General features: G+C 42.4%; 1 protein-coding gene across 2 annotated transcripts in view; it reads right to left on the bottom strand.

Moving 5' to 3' along the window:
- The window catches only part of LOC106571902 (IQ motif and SEC7 domain-containing protein 1), a 197,755-nt gene extending 178,319 nt beyond the window's left edge, over window positions 1-19,436 (bottom strand). Inside the window, exon 1 of one of the 2 annotated variants that reach the window (XM_014145442.3) lies at window positions 18,800-19,436. In XM_014145442.3, the coding sequence (XP_014000917.1) occupies window positions 18,800-19,059 (260 nt within the window). In that variant the 5' untranslated portion in view covers window positions 19,060-19,436. The remainder of the gene's footprint in view (window positions 1-18,799) is intronic. The other variant, XM_014145449.3, reaches the window with a different exon arrangement.
- Between the last annotated feature and the right edge of the window lie 2,550 nt (window positions 19,437-21,986).

Raw genomic sequence — 21,986 nt, 5'->3', positions numbered from 1 at the left:
ATTGTGAGTGAGCCCACTCCCTTGGCTGAGAAGCAACCCCACACATGAATGGTCTCAGGATGCTTTACTGTTGGCATGACACAGGACTGATGGTAGCGCTCACCTTGTCTTCTCCGGACAAGCCTTTTTCCGGATGCCCCAAACAATCGGAAAGGGGATTCATCAGAGAAAATGACTTTACCCCAGACCTCAGCAGTCCAATCCCTGTACCTTTGCAGAATATCAGTCTGTCCCTGATGTTTTTCCTGGAGAAAAGTGGCTTCTTTGCTGCCCTTCTTGACACCAGGCCATCATCCAAAAGTATTTGCCTCACTGTACGTGCAGATGCACTCACACCTGCCTGCTGCCATTCCTGAGCAAGCTCTGTACTGGTGGTGGCCCGATCCCGCAGCTGAATCAACTTTAGGTCCTATGTTGCTGAACTTTCTTGGGCGCCCTGAAGCCTTCTTCACAACAATTGAAACGCTCTCCTTGAAGTTCTTGATGATCCGATAAATGGTTGATTTAGGTGCAGTCTTACTGGCAGCAATATCCTTGCCTGTGAAGCCCTTTTTGTGCAAAGCAATGATGACGGCACGTGTTTCCTTGCAGGTAACCATGGTTGACAATGCTTCCAAGCACCACCCTCCTTTTGAAGCTTCCAGTCTGTTATTCAATCTCAATCAGCATGACAGAGTGATCTCAAGCCTCGTCAACACTCACACCATGTGTTAACGAGAGAATCACTGACATGATGTCAGCTGGTCCTTTTGTGGCTGAGCTGAAATGCAGTGGAAATGTTTTTTGGGGGATTCAGTTCATTTGCATGGCAAAGAGGGACTTTGCAATTAACTACAATTCATCTGATCACTTTTCATAACATTCTGGAGTACATGCAAATTGCCATCACACAAACTGAGGCAGCAGACTGTGAAAATGTATATTTGTGTCAATCTCAAAACTTTTGGCCACGACTGAACACTCCATTTAATACCACCCCAGCCTCCAACTCATAGACCAGGGATCATCAACTGTATTAAGCCACAGGACAATTTTTTTCATATCACCCAGTTGGGGAACCCTGTCATAGACCATAGGTCGAATACACACTCTTCCCTATATCGTGCACTCTTGGTCAAAAGTAGTGACTTATATAAATAAACATAAGCACAGCACTAAGTATTAAAGCAGACCCAAGCGGGCTTTTCGCCAGAGAGAGGCCCATGGCTATGCTCCACTTAGTCAAAAGCCCAGTGAGGGATCCAACTGTTTTCTGCATAACATTACTTAATTATGCAAGTGCTTTGTTGCAGATGCTTCAGTTGGTTTCTTTAGAACATCTAAACTGAGGACCTGGTTTGAATAAATTGTTTATATTTCCTGGAATTTTACTTATAAAATAAGTGTTTTTGGTTACATCACTTCTTTGACATCTTGCGGTTCGAGAAACTATCTCTGCAAAGATCGGGTCAGCATCCCGATAGTAATTACAATATAGCAATTAAACTTCGCCACCATGGCCTATTTATTGCCTTAATTTACCTCATTTGCACTCACTGTATATAGACTTTTTGTTTTCTTTTGTTCTACTGTATTATTGACTGTATGTTTTGTTTATTCCATGTGTTACTCTGTGTTGTTGTATGTGTCGAATTGCTATGCTTTATCTTGGCCAGGTCGCAGTTGCAAATGAGAACTTGTTCTCAACTAGCCTACCTGGTTAAATAAAGGTGAAATAAAGAAAAAAATCCCAAATATTGTTTACAGCATGTTGGCTATTCAGGGCTGGGAACTGAGCTAGAATGCTAAATGAGAGTTTGCAGATGTATCTGGCAAGATAAGAAATGAAAGTGCTTGCAAACCCCATTCATTCCCAGGCCCCAGAGGACCTGTTGGGATCAGAGAGGAGCCACTCTTATTAAACCTCATGCAGCCTTCTAATGCATCACGCAAAATGAAGAGTGGACAAGGCCACAGTAAATACCATTCTGTTCAATGACAGAACCTCACTCTTTTAGTTTGCTCAGGTTATGTTTTACTTAGTTCAACTGGAGATTTGTGAAGTTTGTGGCCAGCTAGCCTTAATAAGTAAGTACAAGTGACTGTTTGTGCCAGTCTGTATTTTGGCATTCAGGTGACAGGACTAAACTATGACATGCTATACTGTTTAACAATGAGGATGAAGCTTAACCTTATTTCCTATTTACTTATTGCACCTCCTGGCCTGACGTACAATTACTCAACAATTGAATAATGTACTGTACATTTGTCCGTCTGTCATTCATAGACTCTTAAATGGTCTTGGGAAGATGCAGCTGTGGACGTCTGTTCTTTACAAGAGCTGATTATAGAAGCTGCATATGGTCAGCACAAATACTTAGACAACAGAGAGCTGACAAGGCAGACTATTTAGTTAACATTAAGAAGAGCATGAGCCACTCTCCCCGCCTGTCTCCTCTCCCCGGCTGACTCTGAAACTAACTGCTCCCTCATCTTCCCAAGAATTGAGGGTGTGTGGTATGAATGCGCGTGTGTGTGTGGTAGGGTAAAACAAAGAACTGGATAGCAGGCTGTAGTGAGATTTAACCAGCTTTAAAGGCTCTTCATGGTCAATCCGTTATCTACAGTGGCCATACAGCATTTACTGTGATATGGCCTCTGCAGAAGTCAGGGCATTCATACTTCTTACGCTTTGTGTAGCAGAGCAGAGCTGTTGCGAAGGAAGTTGTCAAGGAAATGAGTTTGTGTTTATACAGGGAACCCCCCCCCCATTGTTACAAAATTTGGGAGGCACACGGTGATGCAGTACGGAGCACAATTTTGGCCTCTGCATGTCTCTGGAGGCACCGCAATTGCGTCACACCCTCCATGCAAAGCCTCTGACCACATTTGGGATCAAGCATAAATTGGCTTTTACTCAACCTGATCCAGCTCTACTCCAGTTGGAACCAGCTTGGGAATTCAAGCCTATATAGGCGGTGAAATCAAATCAACCCCTTCCTAATCACCCTAACCTGGGGGTTAGGATATATACTATTTCAAATACATGTGCAGTGGCCCTCTCCCCTCTCTCAGAACCTGACATACAGCGCTTCCCAGGGGCTCGCCTCCCTGTGCAGAAACATCCAGGGAGAAAATGTGTTTACTTGGCAACACAAGGCCTATTGTCAGGTGTCCCTATGACTCTCTCCACTGGTCTGTGATTTGAAAAGGAGATGTGGGGAAAGAGAGTGCTAATCATGCGCAGAACCCAAGATAAGTGGCAGTTTAACAAGTGACGTCTCATCCAGCAGGTGACAGGCTGTTCTTTTTTCTGCCCATGGTATAAATAGACCCGAGGGGATAAAAATAACACCAAGACTAAAATAAAATCCTTAAGGCTGTTTGAGCCAAAATAGTAGGCTAGAAATAGGCGAACTTTCAAGTTCTATGTCCTTGAGAATACCTAAACTCAAGATAAGAGAGGCTTCTGTTTGACATTCAAAACAATGCTGCCTCAATGACACAAAAGGCTGATGATTATCTAGTGTCTGATGATATGACGGAAGGCCTATCCTTTCCACACTGCTTTAAAAGCATGCAGTAAGATATTCAATACGCATTATAAAAATAAGGACAAAGAGCGGCACGTGAGAAGACCTGAATTACAGAATATGGTCCCAAACGTTATTGTTTTCTTCCAATCTCTAGCTAATGATTTAGATAATGATCAGTCTCAGTTTAAGTGTCATGTACACACACCATTTTAATTACATTTTCTTCAGCTGAAATGACCTTTACAGATCTCCGGCAGTCCTGCTATTTATAAGGAGACAGCACAATTTAATATTGCCCTCCACATTTATATGCATTTAGGATTCAGTAACCAGCAAGAAAACCAGGAACGGCGGAAAACGTGGCAAGGCGGCATTTGCCACGGAACTTTTCAATCGGGTGTGGCAGCACTACACCACTTTTGATTTAGTTTAATAAAATATATCGACACAAGACTATTTTTCAGTCTGATCAACTGTTGGGTTACTAACAACAGCAGCTGCATAGTCTAGCCTGAACCAAAATCTGGCCTTACAGGAGACGTTGAACAAGGTAAATCTCCTTTGGATTCTGTTTCAAGTCTAGCGTACTATATGCCCTGTCCCTCTGGCCAGGGTAAACAAAGTGGTGATGTTGTGCATTTATAGCCCATTTGTTTGTGAGAGAATTTAAATGGGATAACATTTATTTTATATTCAAACCTGGGCTGACTAGGCTAACTAAACTTTTTCAATCCAAAATTATTCATTTGAATTGTTCATTAAACACAATAGCTGACAGACTGTGAGTACATTTTTTATTAGGCCAGTGGCAGGACTGAACGATGCAAACCTGCATAAAGAAAGCTCAGCCGTGAGAGTTTTATTGTCCAGTCATGTTGCTTTCTCTGAGTCTGTGTATAGGAAACCCGCCGAGTCTTTTAAAATATAATTAATATTAACAGCTACAAGGTTGCTGCAGTTTGACAGGAGTTTTTTTAAAACCATGTGACCTGATTAGAACTCTGGTCTCATCCTAGCCCATATTAAACCTTTTTACAACAGATAAATCAAGTCATACAGTATAATACCCAGAGTTTTACCCGTTTAGGTTACCAGGTCAGGAAAAACTACGTGCCAAGATAAAAATAAATTCACCACAACTCTGGAACCTGTATAAAACCCACTTTACATTCATAATCTCTGTCATATTTCATCAGGATCATAGAGGAAGAGCACAGACTGCTAAGTAACCAGCATCACATAGTACTGGAGGCCTAGGCTATCTCTCAGTGCTATCACCAATAATGTAAACCCTGGAAGGCTGATGCTATGTATTGTCCAATTAGAGGCTTTAAAAGCTACCGGACGCCATATTGGTACACCCCAGAAGCAGCAGTCCTCCACAAGAATTAATGGACTTCTACAGGACAAAATGATGTGGATTTCTTTGTTGAAGTGGGGACAGTATCACTAATACCCTCTAAAAATATACTTTAAGGAATAGGTTTTATTTTCATTTTAAATGATGTTCAGTTCACATAATATAATTTAAAAGTATGCATTAACGTGTCTGTAATAGAATTTACTTGTCAAAAACGAATGTGGACAGTCTCCCGAGTGGCGCAGCGGTCTAAGGCACAGTCTAAGGCACATCGCAGTGCTTGAGGCATCACTACAGCCCCGGGTTTGATCACAGGCTGTGTCACAGCCGGCCGTGACCGGGAGACCCATGAGCACAATTGGCCAAGTGTTGTCCAGGTTAGGGCAGCTGGGATGTCCTTGTCCCATCACGCTCTAGCGACTCCTTGTGGCTTGCCGGGCTCCTGCAAACTGACTTCGCTCGCCAGCTGTACGGTGTTTCCTTCGACACATTGGTGCGGCTGGCTTCCAGGTTAAGCAAGCAGTGTGTCAAGAAGCAGTGTGGCTTGGCAGGGTCGTGTTTTGAAGGACGCATGGCTCTCGATCTTCACCTCTCCCCAGTCCATACGGGAGTCGCAGCAATCGACTGTAACTACCAATTGGATATCACAAAATTGGGGAGGAAAAGAGGTAAATGTAAAAAATAAATAAAACTATATGAATGTAGACATTATTAAATAATGAATACATATTTTATTCAAAGGAGGAGTAGTAGCAAAATGGCTGTGCGGTGGTTCAATACGTCGCCCCGTCAGTCATCCAGGGTTTATATACATCATTGGCTATCACCCAACCAATGATGTACACAGAGTGCAACATTTTATGAACACCTGCTCTTTCCATGACATAGACTGATAAGGTAAAAGCAATGTTCCCTTATTGATGTAATTTGTTAAATCCACTTCAAATCAGTGTAGATGAAAGGGAGGAGAAGTTAAAGGAGTTGTAAGCCTTGAGACATGGATTGTGTATGTGTGCCATTCAGAGGATGAATGGGCAAGACAAAAGATTTAAGTGCATTTGAATGGGGTATGGTAGTAGGTGCTGGTTTGTGTCAAGAACTGCAATGCTGCTCGATTTTTCATGCTCAACAGTTTCCTGTGTGTATCAAGAATGGTCCACCACCCAAAGGACATCCAGCCAACTTGACACAACTGTGGGAAGCATTGGAGTCAACATGGGCCAGCATTCCTGTAGAACACGACACCTTGTAGAGTCCATGCTCCGGTGAACTGTGGCTGTTCTGTGGCCAAAAACTCAATATTAGGAAGGTGTTCTTAATGTTTTGTACACTCAGTTTATATAAACTAGAGCCGAAACTGAAACTTGTTGACACCGACCACCTATTGTGGACATTTAGCTGATGTTGTTCATTATGATAAATAACCTAAACCCAGCTAGAGAAATGTGAAGTTTGCTAATATGGGTGATTGTTGATGGGACAGTTGATAGCTGTGTCGTTCCATGTTATTTCAGAAAGCGATGACACCCACCATCTCAGATTGTTCTGAAATCGTTTTGGTAGTTAGAAACAGATAAGATAAGCATTCCTGCAACATTATTTTTTATAATTTAATCTCTGAGAAATGATGTTAATTTATTGGACCCGAATAGGCCATTTGAATTAATAGGAGTCATATAATATTCAATTAACATAGTACCCAACATCCAATTTGGACAAAACCTTTTTCTAACAACAAGTCAGACATGAAGCATCCAACGAAATGGTAAAAGCCACCCACGGAACCCCAACACCCCACACCAATCCCAACCCAACAACAAGTACACAGTATCAGTTCTCTATATCTGACAAGTAGTATGGAACTGCGGCTTAGAGTATTATTTTTCATCTTATATAATGTGTTCTCAGTGAATTTGGTGATGGTTACTACATGATTCCACATGTGTAATTTCATAGTTTTGATGTCTTCACTATTATTCTACAATGTAGAAAATAGTAAAAATAAAGAAAACCCTTGAATGAGTGAGTAGATGTGTCCAAACTTTTGACTGGTAGTGTACATATTACCTCAATTACATCGACTAAGTTGTACTCCCACACATTGACTCAGTACCCCTTGTATATAACCTCATTATTGTTACTCTTATTTTTCTACTTTAGTTCATTTAGTAAATATTTTTCTTAACTGCATTGTTGGTTAAGGGCTTTTAAGTAAGCATTTCACGGTAGGTTCTACACCTGTTACATTTGGCACATGTGACAATTTTGGGGGGGGAATGGACTTTAAACAGTGCTAAGTTGAGGAGGGTAATCCTGACAGCTTGTGTATCACTCGGTCTGTGATATATGCTCCATTACCCTAACCTGTCCTGTCCCGCCCTGCCTTGCCCTCGGCGGCTAAACCTCCTATCATTCCCAGACAAGAGCCACCCAGACTGCCCTCCTATATAAAAATGAAACATATGGAAGTAATTGCATAATTGATCTATCCCAGAGCTTGTACCTCATTCCATAAATATCCTGGATTTATGTCCCTGCCCCACACATGAAATCCACTTAAAAGACTAGCACATCGAGGCTAAGCTAGCCTGGCATGGGAGAGTCCTCAGCCAACTGAGGTTACCAAACAGGGAGCAAACAGACTCCATGACACTAGTGAACCTGACAGCCTGGAGTCTCAGTCTGGACTCTGGGATGAGTGACCAAGACAGAGAGAGGCTGAGATGATAATGAAACCATGGGAAAGCCATGGCAGTTTTTTGTATTGACGACAAAACAAATAATATGACCCTCAGACAGTCGTACTGCAAATCTATTTTTGAGTCTAATGCTTGCCAACCGGATGCAAGATAAAACTTGATTTACACAATTCGATTAAATAATAGCCCACTACTTTGTAAACATGGTTACCACAAAACAGATGTAATGAAAACAAAGCCCATCAAGTCAGGAGCAAAGGAATAAAATGCTCTCAAATGAAAAAATAAAATAGCCTAGAATGATTTCAAGAAATGTTTGAAACCCCATTGAAAACAGATTGCGCCACACAATAACTCCCAGGTGCTTGAATGAAATGCACAGTGTTCCAGATAAGGTCATATTCCAAGCTCTGTATGGCAACACTTCTATGAGATCAAACTGTGCATAAAGCTTCCATTTAATGTGCCCAACAGCTCAGACCCACAGGGAGGACGCGGTAGGTAGCCTATTGATGGACAGTTCTATTACGGACAGTTTCACATGACCCTCCCCTTGTACTGTTAAAAAAAGTGCACACCCTCCCCTCTCATAAAATGAACTAAAAAATAACGATTACCACCACATATAACAATAATTGTAGCAATCCTGTGTTTATAAACATGGATATCAACTTGACCACTTCAGCGTGGTTGTGGCACAGTCGATGGGTTGAGGGTTCGCCGACCAACACAACTCTCCCTGCCTGTCTCATTACACTACAATCATTGACTACAGCTCAGCATTCAACACCATAGTACCCTCCAAGCTCATCATTAAGCTTGAGGCCCTGGGTCTCAACCCCGCCCTGTGCAATTGGGTCCTGGACTTCCTGACGGGCCTTCCAGGTGGTGAAGGTAAGAAACAACATCTCCACTTCGCTGATCCTCAACACTGGGGACACACAAGGGTGCATGCTCAGCCCCCTCCTGTACTCCCTGTTCACCCATGACTGTGTGGCCATGCACGCCTCCAACTCAATCATCAAGTTTGCAGATGACACAACAGTAGTAGGCTTGATTAACAACAATGACAAGACAGCCTACAGGGAGGAGGTGAGGGCACTCGGAATGTGGTGTCAGGAAAAAAACCTCTCACTCAATGTCAACAAAACAAAAGGAGATGATCGTGGACTTCAGGAAACGGCAGAGGGAGCATCCCCATATCCACATTGATGGGACAGTAGTGGAGAAGGTGGAAAGCTTTAAGTTCCTCGGCGTACACATCACAGACAAACTGAAATAGTCCACCCACACAGACAGTGTGGTGAAAAAGGCACAACAGCGCCTCTCCAATCTCAGGAAGCTGAAGAAATGTGTCTTGTCACCTAAAACCCTCAAACTTTTACAGATGCACAATTGAGAGCATCCTGTCGGGCTGTATCACCGCCTGGTACGGCAACTGCACCACCCTCAACCACAAGGCTCTCCAGAGGGTAGTGTGGTCTGCACAACGCATCACCGTGGCCAAGCTACCTGCCCTCCAAGACAACAACAACACCCAATGTCACAGGAAGGCCAAAAATATCATCAAGGACAACAACCACCCGAGCCACAGCCTGTTCACCCCGTTATCATCCAGAAGGTGAGGTCAGTACAGGTGCATCAAAGCTGGGACCGAGAGACTGAAAAACAGCTTCTATCTCAAGGCCATCAGACTGTTAAACAGCCATCACTAACTCAGAGAGGCTGCTGCCTACATACAGACTCAAATCATTGGCCACTTTAATAAATGGATCACTAGTCACTTAAATAATGCCACTTTAATAATGTTTACATACAGTATATACATATGAGATGAGTAATGTAAGTTATCTTATACCATCTATTGCATCTTGCCTATGCCGCTCGGCCATCGCTCATCCATATATTTATATGTACATATTCTTATTCCATCCGTTTAGATGTGTGTGCATTAGGTAGTAGTTGTAGAATTGTTAGATTACTTGTTAGATATTACTGCACTGTCGAAACTAGAAGCACAAGCATTACGCTACACTCGCATTAACATCTGCTAACCATGTGTATGTGACGAATAAAATTTGATCTGATTTGATCAGAGCCGGCTGCAGACAATGATCAGCTAGGGGGAAATCAGATTTTAAACCTTTTGACAGCATATTTATAATTAAAATACACTGCTCAAAAAAATAAAGGGAACAGTTAAACAACACAATGTAACTCCAAGTCAATCACACTTCTGTGAAATCAAACTGTCCACTTAGGAAGCAACACTGATTGACAATACATTTCACATGCTGTTGTGCAAATGGAATAGACAACAGGTGGAAATTATAGGCAATTAGCAAGACACCCCCAATAAAGGAGTGGTTCTGCAGGTGGGGACCACAGACCACTTCTCAGTTCCTATGCTTCCTGGCTGATGTTTTGGTCACTTTTGAATGCTGGCGGTGCTTTCACTCTAGTGGTAGCATGAGACGGAGTCTACAACCCACACAAGTGGCTCAGGTAGTGCAGCTCATCCAGGATGGCACATCAATGCGAGCTGTGGCAAGAAGGTTTGCTGTGTCTGTCAGCGTAGTGTCCAGAGCATGGAGGCGCTACCAGGAGACAGGCCAGTACATCAGGAGACGTGGAGGAGGCCGTAGGAGGGCAACAACCCAGCAGCAGGACCGCTACCTCCGCCTTTGTGCAAGGAGGAGCAGGAGAAGCACTGCCAGAGCCCTGCAAAATGACCTCCAGCAGGCCACAAATGTGCATGTGTCTGCTCAAACGGTCAGAAACAGACTCCATGAGGGTGGTATGAGGGCCCGACGTCCACAGGTGGGGGTTGTGCTTACAGCCCAACACCGTGCAGGACGTTTGTCATTTGCCAGAGAACACCAAGATTGGCAAATTCGCCACTGGCGCCCTGTGCTCTTCACAGATGAAAGCAGGTTCACACTGAGCACGTGACAGACGTGACAGAGTCTGGAGACGCCGTGGAGAACGTTCTGCTGCCTGCAACATCCTCCAGCATGACCGGTTTGGCGGTGGGTCAGTCATGGTGTGGGGTGGCATTTCTTTGGGGGGCCGCACAGCCCTCCATGTGCTCGCCAGAGGTAGCCTGACTGCCATTAGGTACCGAGATGAGATCCTCAGACCCCTTGTGAGACCATAAGCTGGTGCGGTTGGCCCTGGGTTCCTCCTAATGCAAGACAATGCTAGACCTCATGTGGCTGGAGTGTGTCAGCAGTTCCTGCAAGAGGAAGGCATTGATGCTATGGACTGGCCCGCCCGTTCCCCAGACCTGAATCCAATTGAGCACCTCTGGGACATCATGTCTCGCTCCATCCACCAACGCCACGTTGCACCACAGACTGTCCAGGAGTTGGCGGATGCTTTAGTCCAGGTCTAGGAGGAGATCCCTCAGGAGACCATCCGCCACCTCATCAGGAGCCTGCCCAGGCGTTGTAGGGAGGTCATACAGGCACGTGGAGGCCACACACACTACTGAGCCTCATTTTGACTTGTTTTAAGGACATTACATCAAAGTTGGATCAGCCTGTAGTGTGGTTTTCCACTTTAATTTTGAATGTGACTCCAAATCCAGACTTCCATAGGTTGATAAATTGGATTTCCATTGATTATTTTCGTGTGATTTTGTTGTCAGCACATTCAACTATGTAAAGAAAAAAGTATTTAATAAGATTATTTCTTTCATTCAGATCTAGGATGTGTTGTTTAAGTGTTCCCTTTATTTTTTTCAGCAGTATATATGCAACAATTTTCCACCAACAGGTTTCTGTGCCAAAGAACCACGCAACCAATAAGAAACGCATAACTGCATACCAATTACTGACATCGAGCGCTTATCATCATTGTGGTGTTGAAAACGCAAACTATCCCTCCCTACTCAGTATCGAATGCCTGGCTTGACAATCTACAAATGTCATTAAACTATTTGGTGGTTAGTAACGGATGTCTCTTTCCATTCTTCAAATGGCCGGGGCACAGTTTGGATGCTGGAATTATATTCGAGTGGAACGGATGAATGTGCGCCGGTAGCCTACAAGAGACTTTTGAAGTAGTCTAATCGGATCATTTGTGACTGGTTATGTTCATGCCACACATAAAAGGTAACACATTTTAAAGTTAATTGACAAATATTTAGGCTATATTGAAGCGTTAGGTTCTAGGTCATAAATAGTGACTCGGATCGGAAAGGAGGCAAAACGTGTGTTAAGCTTTCCTAAATAACTGGGCCTGCTGGGAGCATAGGCCTATGTGGCTAGACTATAGAGGATGACTTGGGAAAATGATGATTGGCAACAAACAGCGCATCAGAAGTAAAAATACAGCCAGACTGTCCTGTGCCTTTCTAGACCTTAAAATCAAGAGCAGACCTACAACTGATCCAAATGGAATGAAACATTCAAATAACAGCGTTTTTACAACATTATTCAAATGACATTTTCACTGCTGTTTACAGCCTAGAGTGCAATTGTACTGACTTTAAAACAATAATGCAAATATTCATTGCATTGTGGTACTGTAGGCTAGTCTAGGTAGGAAATTGTGTTGTCCTTAAGGCCATACTAATTGTATTAACTGTATAACTGATTTATTTTGTTGAAAAGTGAGGTGAGCCACCAAAGAATATTTTGAAAAATCATCATTAAAAAAATACAAGTTGCACTGCTTGTAATAATACTAAACAACCTTTTTACAACACGTAGCAACCTCACCAAGATATTTTAGCCTTTTGGTATTGTAGCAAACGGTGGGGCAGGGAATACAACTCGGGTCACTGGTGTGAAAGACAAACAAATCTACATAGTGGCAATAGGGGTAATCCGCTTGCTGGGAATTGGAACGTGGCTCATATAGCGAGGTTTGCTTCACTGCCCCCATACTTGAAGGCATGTCCTGTGCTTCAACTACTCAGCCCACCTAGCACATCCAAGCTGTGAGTGCCTTTGAACGGGGTATGGTAATAGGTGCCAGGCTCACCGGTTTGTGTCAAGAACTGCAACGATACTGGGTTTTTCACTCTCTAGAGTTTCCCGTGTGTATCAAGAATGGTCCACCACCTAAAGGACAACCAGCCAACTTACATAACTGTGGGAAGAATTGGAGTCAATATGGGCCAGCATCCCTCTGGGACGCTTTTGACACCTTGTAGAGTTCATGTCACGATGAATTATGGCTGTTCTGAGGGCAAAAGTTGGTGCAACTCAATATTGGGAAGGTGTTCCTAATGTTTTGTACTCTGTGTATATATTACCTTTAGAAATGTTTACTTCAGGCTGACTTCTAGCATCTATAGTGGGCTCCTGAGTGGTGCAGTGGTCTAAGACACTGCATCTCAATGCTAGAGGCATCACTACAGACACCTGGTTCGAATTCAATCATCCGTCCGTGATTGGGAGTCCCATAGGGCGGCGCACAACAGGCCCAGCGTCGTCCGGTTTGGCCTGGGTAGGCCGTCATTGTAAATAAGAATTTGTTCTTAACTGACTTGCCTAGTTAAAAGGTTCAATTAAAAATAAAATCTATTGAGTTGTCCCATTAATGTAATGTCCAAATCAACTTAAAGTACATTATATGTACAAAAGTATGTGGACAGTGGATTCTGCTATTTCAGCCACACCCGTTGCTGACAGGTGTATAAAATTGAGCACACAGCCATGTAATCTCCATAGTCAAACGTTGACATTAGAATAGCCTTACTGAAGAGCTCAGTGACTTTCAACGTGGCACTGTAATAGGATGCCAACAAGTCAGTTTGCCAAATTTCTGCCCTGGTCAACTGTAAGTGCTGTTATTGTGATGTGGAAACATCAAGGAGCAACAACGGCTCAGCCCATTCTGGTAGGTCCCAGAATGGGGTCGCTGAGTACTGAAGCGTGTCCAACGCTCACTACCGCATTCCAAACTGCCTCAACGTCAGTACAAGAACTGTTTGTCGGGAGCTTCATGAAATCGGTTTCCATGGCCGAGCAGCCGCACACAAGCTTAAGATCACCATGCGCAATGCCAACATCGGACTCTGGAGCAGTGGAAACGTGTTCTCTGGAGTGAGGCTCCTTAGTCTAAACTAGGCTAGCTAGCCCCTTTGACTGCAGCACGTTCTGTTAAGAATAACAAAGCGACTTAATGCTATGCATACTAAACAAGAGAGCTACCCAGCAACTCCACTGTGGGGAGGCAGCCTCGGCGAGTTAGCTAACCTGGTTAGCACACTATGCAGAACTTGTTAGCTAACCTGTTCTCGAAAGTCTACATTAGACCGGATCACTGAGGTGTGACCGAACCCTTCATCGTCAAGTCTGGGATGCGATGCAAGCGGTGCTTGACCGAGTTGGTTCGGCTATGCAGACAATAGAGGCATGGCGGTGCCACTCAGTCCTAGACATACCAAGAATCTTATGAAACCAGCTTACAGACGGTATTACAGACAGTTATGAAAACTTACGTGCCTAAGCAGCATGCAGCATGCCTAAGCGTGAACGTGTGGAGGCATGAGGATTGCAGATGTGGCCTGGGCGATAAATTGCTATGTCTGTACTGAGAGATGCCTAAGACAACGTTACAGGGAGACAGGAAGGACAGCTGATCGTCCTCGCAGTGGCAGACCACGTGTAACAACACCTGCACAGGATCGGGACATCCGAACATCATACCTGTGAGACACGTACAGGATGACAACAGCAACTGCCCGAGGAGTTACACCAGGAATGCACAATCCCTCCATCAGTGCTCACACTGTCTGCAATAGGCTGAAAGAGGCTGGACTGAGGGCTTGTAGGCCTGTTGTAAGGCAGGTCCTCACCAGACATCACCGGCAACAACATCGCCTATGGGCACAAACCCAACGTCGCTGGACCAGACAGGACTGGCAAAAAGTGCTCTTCATTGACGAGTCGCAGTTTTGTCTCACCAGGGGTGATGGTCAGATTCGCGTTGATCGTAGAAGGAATGAGCATTACACCGACGCGTGTTCTCTGGAGCGGGATCGATTTGGAGGTGGAGGGTCCGTCATGGTCTGGGGCGGTGTGTCACAGCATCATTGGACTGAGCTTGTTGTCATTGCAGGCAATCTCAATGCTGTGCGTTACAGGGAAGATATCCTCCTCCCTCATGTGGTACCCTTCCTGCGGGCTCACCCTGACATGACCATCCAGCATGACAATGTCACCAGCCATACTGCTCGTTCTGTGCGTGATTTACTGCAAGACAGGAATGTCAGTGTTCTGCCATGGCCAGCGAAGAGCCCGGATCTCAATCCCATTGTGCACGTCTGGGACCTGTTGGATCGGAGGGTGAGGGCTAGGGCCATTCCCCCCCAGAATTGTCTGGGAACTTGCAGGTGCCTTGGTGGAATAGTGGGGTAACATCTCATAGCAAAAACTAGCAAATCTGGTGCAGTCCAAGAGGAGGAGATGCACTGCGGTACTTAATGCAGCTGGTGGCCACACCAGATACTGACTGCTACTTTTGATTTTGACCCCCCCTTTGTTCAGGGACACATTATTCCATTTCTGTTAGTAACATTTGTTCAGTTTATGTCTCAGTTGTTGAATATTGTTATGTTCATACAAATATTTACACATGTTAAGTTTGCTGAAAATAAACGCAGTTGACAGTGAGAGGACATTTCTTTTTTTGCTGAGTTTATGTGCAGGCTAAGGTGTTGGAGTGTAACCATGTTGGCCATATTGGATTCAGAATAAAATTGATTCTTCACCCACAATCTTTATAGGCATGATTGTTGTTCACAGTTCCGAAAAACATGCCTAATTTACAAATTGTCATATTTACAGATGATTTAACCTCCATCAAATGCTAGAATGGAAGCCATATTTGATTTTGGACACCATATTGAGTCAAGCTATAACGAATCTGTGAATGCCCCATTGATTTCATGAAAAACTCCACCCCAAAACAATATTTTGGTATGTTTTGCTTATCAATCAAGTTTCCAAGATATACAACATTCAAATTACATAAATACTGCCAGTATGATTCATGATTCAAAACACAGCATAATATGATGCAAAATTAATCATACCGGCTGAATTCATGTATTTTGAAAGTTATATATCTTGAAAACTTGATTGCTGACATGCAAAACATGTGGGACTTTATTAACAATGGACTAATGAAACAAATACCAAAATGTTTGTTTATGGGTGAAATGTTCTTTTAATTGCAAGACTAGGGGATACAAAATCCTTAAGTAACCTTAGAAATTACATTTTTGGGAGTCTGTCTGAGCCCACTTTTTTTCGTTACAGCACAATTACAATAGACAAAACAAAGGTGTAAGTGTATGCATTTTTGTCAGGAAAAAAATTCATTTTACATTCATCATAAATATTCATAGTTGATATTTCCACCTATTGTATCTGTGTTTACAAGTCTATATTTTCAAGATTAATGAAGATATCCTTATGCTGCTTGTTTATGTATCCATGTACTTGAAGTCAGAAGTTTACATACACCTCAGCCAAATACATTTAAACTCAATTTTTCACAATTCCTGACATTTAATCCTAGTAAAAATTCCCTGTCTTAGGTCAGTTAGGATCACCATTTTATTTTAAGAATGTGAAATGTCAGAATAATAGTAGAGAGAATGATTTATTTCAGCTTTTATTTCTTTCATCACATTCCCAGTGGGTCAGAAGTTTACATTCACTCAATTAGTATTTGGTAGCATTTCCTTTAAATTGTTTAACGTGGGTCAAAATGTTTCAGGTAGCCTTCCACAAGCTTCCCACAATAAGTTGGGTGAATTTTGGCTCATTCCTCCTGACAGAGCTGGAGTAACTGAGTCAGGTTTGTAGGCCTCCTTGCTCACACACGCTTTTTCAGTTCTGCCCACACATTTTCTATAGGATTGAGGTCAGGGCTTTGTGATGGCCACTCCAATACCTTGACTTTGTTGTCCTTAAGCCATTTTGCCACAACTTTGGAAGTATGCTTGTGGTCATTGTCCATTTGGAAGACCCATTTGCGACCAAGCTTTAACTTCCTGACTGATGTTTTGTGTTGCTTCAATATATCCACATAATTTTCCTTCCATATGATACCATATATTTTGTAAAGTGCACCAGTCCCTCCTGCAGCAAAGCAACCCCACAACACGGTTGGGATGGGGCCCTTCGGCTTGCAAGCCTCCCCCTTTTTCCTCCAAACATAACGATGGTCATTATGGCCAAACAGTTCTATTTTTGTTTCATCAGACCAGAGGACATTTCTCCAAAAACTACGATCTTTGCCCCCATGTGCAGTTGCAAACCGTAGTCTGGCTTTTTTATGGCAGTTTTGGAGCAGTGGCTTCTTCCTTGCTCATCGGCCTTTCAGGTTATGTTGATACGGGACTCGTTTTACTGTGAATATAGTTACTTTTGTACCTGTTTCCTCCAGCATCTTCACAAGGTCCATTGCTGTTGTTCTGGGATTGATTTGCACTTTTCGCACCAAAGTACGCTCATCTCTAGGAGACAGAACGTGTCTTCTTCCTGAGCTGTATGGTCTGCATCGTCCCATGGTGTTTATACTAGCGTACTATTGTTTGTACAGATGAATGTGGTATCTTGAGGTGTTTGGAAATTGCTTCCAAGAATGAACCAGACTTGTGGAGGTCTACAATTTTTTTCCCCGAGGTCTTGGCTGATTTCTTTTGATTTTCCCATGATGTCAAGCAAAGAGGTGCTGAGTTTGAAGGTAGGCCATGAAATACATCCACAGGTACACCTCCAATTGACTCAAATTATGTCAATTAGCCTATCAGAAGCTTCTAAAGACATGACATCATTTTCTGGAATGTTCAAGCTGTTTAAAGGCACAGTCAACTTAGTGTATGTAAACTTCTGACCCACTGGAATTGTGATACAGTGAATTATAAGTTAATGAATCTGTCTGTAAACAATTGTTGTAAAAATACTTGTGTCATGCACAAAGTAGATGTCCTAACCGGCTTGCCAAAAGTATAGTTTGTTAACAAGAAATTTGTGGAGTGGTTGAAAAATGAGTTTTAATGACTCCAAACTAAGTATGTAAACTTCCAACTTAAAGTGTATGTATGTATGTATGTATGTATGTATGTATGTATGTATGTATGTATGTATGTATGTATGTATGTATGTATGTATGTATGTATGTATGTAGGGCAGACAGGTAACTACTTGTATTCCAAATTTGAGCAATTTCAGAGCTTGCGATATTGGCATCACTACTCTGGACGGATCTGACTTAGAATATGTGGACAACTACAAATACCTAGGTGTCTGGTTAGACTGTAAACTCTCCTTCCAGACTCACATTAAGTATCTCCAATCCAAAATTAAATCTAGAATCGGCTTCCTATTTCGCAACAAAGCATCCTTCACTCATGCTGCCAAACATACCCTCGTAAAACTGACCATCCTACCAATCCTCGACTTCGATGTAATTTATAAAATTGTAATTACTTCGCCACCATGGCCTATTTATTGCCTTACCTCATTTGCACACACTGTATATATACTTTTTTTCTACTGTATGTTTGTTTATTCCATGTGTAACTTTGTGTTGTTGTATGTGTCAATCTGCTGTGCTTTATCTTGGCCAGGTCGCAGTTGTAAATGTGAACTTGTTCTCAACTAGCCTACCTGGTTAAATAAAAGTGAAATATTTTTACAATTGGGTTACATGAGGTTATGTTGCCCACCCCCCTCCAGCCAGGTATTATTCTGCACTTTTTTAGTTAAATGGGTGTGTCTCAATAGCTATCAATTTAACCACTTTTGCAGTAAAATATTTTTACACAACCATCCATTTCACATATGGGAGAACTTAAGAGATATGGAGAAACATGGTTGTATTTGGTTATACCTTGGGGTAGAGGTATCAACATTTTGGGGGCCTTGCCACTGACCTATGTAGGGACTATTATTGTTTAGTTATATTGTGGCGTTTCAAGCCTACTGGCTTGGCTGAAATAGAACGCCAGTGTCCAATTTGATCTCTTAGAAAATAACTTTCGACGCAATCCTTTACTTTAGTGTATGTTATTAGCTATAAGTCTATAGAGACTTTTTTAATCTATAACATTATTCAAAAGTGTACGTTAGTTGGTGTGCGTTTATCTGGGGGTTTAAAGAGCAGATTCCTGCCAAGGACTTAGTAAAATATGGGACATTAATTGCGACATCTATCAAATGTTTTTCAATAGTGCAGTGGGTGCAATTAATTCTTACTTTTCTTGGGTGATGTTTTCCTTTATAGCGCCTAACGTTGCGTGGCTGTTGCCCTGTTGCAGCAGCCTACATGTAGCCAGGTGCCGCTGGTACTGGTCTTTCAAGCAGGCGTTTTCCGAACACAAGTCGGACACTTGCAGCTCCAGCTCCTCTATCCTAGTCTTGTGCATCTCCAGTAACTCCTGTTGGGTCTCGATAATGTTATTAAGCTCCTTCAGATACTCCGCAGCACTGGTTGGGTTCTCGGTCGGGCTTTCCATCTCGCTCCTACTCCGGTTTCCCCCCCGATCTCAGTTTTCTCGAAGCCCGTTTTCAACCTGCGTTATGGCTACGCGCAGTTAAATTCCAACCCGATGTGCCTTTTTGCGCCTCGCCATTGTTTCCATGTACTGTTTGAAAGAGCGAGAATGAAATGTGCCCAGTGCAAAGCGCGTTCCAACGGCTACAACTAATCTCCGAAAACCACTCCAGTTAGGGAAGAAAACACATTTAACCCTTAAAAGGACGTCGAACTAGCTGTCTCATATCCCTTTAGTTTGCCAATTTATTAGAAACATATACGAGACTATCTGAAATGAATGCCTTGTAGGCTACTGTTCCAAGCCACCGTAAAATGTCTCCTTATCATCCTCTGGTCCACGTTGTACCCGTGACTTTTCGTAAACAGATGGTGGTTGTCAAGTAGGCGGGGTTTTCAAGTTTTAAGAATCTGTTTGGTGCAAAATTGTGGTTTAATAAAGCCCTATTCGCACGGGACTAATATTACTAGAGAACGTTGGTTATGTAGACCCCATAATGTCCGTTATTCCAGAGGACGATTCGGACGGGATTCATTTTTTCCAAACTGCCCCCTGTATTTCTTGCTTTAAATTTTTTTTTATAACGTTTTTATAAATTGACAGTTATAACGGAAGCCTGGAGTTTTTTTTTCTTGGCGTGAAGATATTTCAACAAGTCCAGGCAATAGCAGGGTACACTGATAACTCGAGTTTGCTTCCCAAATTTCTAAACCTGGTATAGTGTCACCATAATATTTGAATTGAGGAAGTGTGTTCATAATCATTAGGATATTTGAGCGATCCGCAGTAGAAGACGTCCTAAATATTATCAGAGGATTTTGGAGTTTGCAAAGAGTTGGTTATTACGTCTGATATTGTAACTCTCCTGCCATGTCAAAATAATGGTAGATTCGGGCGGGACTAAAATTACAGATATTGTGTTTGGTGCTCGTGCACATAATAACATTACCCGACCTCCCCCAGCAAAACTAATCCGGGATTAATCTGGGACTGGATTAGTTTTACTGGGGGAGGATCTGTCATTTTAGTCCCGTCTGAATCTGCCATGTCAGTCATTTTGACATGGCAGGAGAGTAACAATTCCAGATAGAATAACCTACTGTTTTTTGGTAAACTCCAAAGTCCTCTAATACTGGTTCCGTGCGAATCGACATCCCTGTGTTTTGAGATAAATGTCTGAGTTTGACAGGTGTTGCTTCCGGTTTGCGCAAGAAACAATAACTGATTCGATAAATTGAACGAAGTGCTACGCATAGCCTACATATGAAGGGTTAATGTAGTCTATTAACTTTCACAGTGAATGCTTATGTTTATACCTACGTTTTGTGCAAATTAATTGAACTTCACCAAATGCATCATAAAAAAAAAGATTGCGCCTATTTAACGCAACGCTTGCTGTTAATAGATTGCAAAGCGGCATTAAAACTGAGCTATACTTTTGGAAATGACAAATTCACTTTTTCATCCATAGCCATATAAAGTGCAAGTGCACTGCTAGGGTGCCCACAACGGTTAGGGCCTACGTAAAGCTGTCCCAACAGCAGAGTCCTAACAGCAGTCCCAACACCTTACCACTGCTACACCTGGCTATCAGCAGAGCCTTGTCTGGCAGCGAAGCAGTTTATTCAGCCTAATTTACTGCCTTTTAAAAAAGCAACTGATATGGCTGACTTTCTTAAACATTCGGTTTCTACTGAAAATTTAGATGTACAAAACTATGCAATCCCTAATTGCGATTAAGACATTAATGAGCGAGTTAGGACAGAATTTGTTCAGCACTTTTGAAATGTACAGACAGAATTCAGAACATGGCACGTTCTTAGTGTTCTCCCTGTACACCAAGTCAGAACCATAGGATAAATAAAGGGGCCATATAAGCAGACAATGAAAGCTCTTACAATATTCAATGAATACATTTATCTATAACAGGTTACAGGCTACATGTGCACCACCAAGTCCAAATTGTAGGCAAAATTAAGAGAGGAAAAGCAACCAACCAGTGCTCAGCTTATGTGGAATCTCCTTCAAGACTGTTGGGAAAGCATTCCAGGTGAAGCTAGCTGAGAGAATGCTAAGAGTGTGCAAAGCTGTCATCAAGGCAATGGGTGGCTATTTGAAGAATCTCAAAAATAAAATATATTTTGATTTGTTTAGCACTTTTTTGGTTACTACATGATTCTAAATGTGTTATTTCATAGTTGTGATGTCTTCACTATTATTCTACAATGTAGAAAATAGTCAAAAATAAAGAAAATCCATTGAATGAGTAGGTGTTCTAAAACTTTTGCCCAGTAGTGTACATCTCTAACAAATTGTAACAAAAAGTGGAAATAAGGAATAAATATATTCTAGATTTGTGTGACATAGTTTTGTTGTTCCAGGTACATCCCTTTGCATCCAGATTGAAATAATGCCAGGCATCATCAACAGCGAGATCCTTGCATAATGTTGTGATGATATTGCTATTTTGAGGGCTTTGACTCATTCTAGGAGGAAAACGATCAGCAGAGTCATCAGGTGTTTTGTTAAAATCCCCGGAGAGAATTAGAAAAGCAAAAGTATTTGTTGTGTAAATCCTGTGATTTTCTGGTAAATTGGGAAAAAAGGGTCTTATTTTGGAGCATGTGAGTTATGTCCATACACATTACAGATGATGAAAAAAGCATTGGCAAGTTTAACAGTTACTATGATCCATCTCCCATCCTGTGAAGATGTCGATTCTAGAATGTCGCCTTTAAAATTGTGGATAAGTGTCAAAGCACCAGCAGAATGGTTTGATCCATGACAGAAATAGGCCACGTCTCCCCATTGTGACTTCCAAAATTTCAAGTCCCTTTCACATGAATGAGTTTCCTGAAGAAGGACAAAATCTTCTTTACCGCGTTTAC

The sequence above is a fragment of the Salmo salar genome, chromosome 15 (genome assembly GCF_965601325.2).
Source record: "Salmo salar chromosome 15, fSalSal1, whole genome shotgun sequence".
Taxonomy (NCBI): domain Eukaryota; kingdom Metazoa; phylum Chordata; class Actinopteri; order Salmoniformes; family Salmonidae; genus Salmo; species Salmo salar.
Note: the sequence above shows the minus strand (reverse complement) of the source record. Positions and strands in the feature narration are given on the sequence as shown.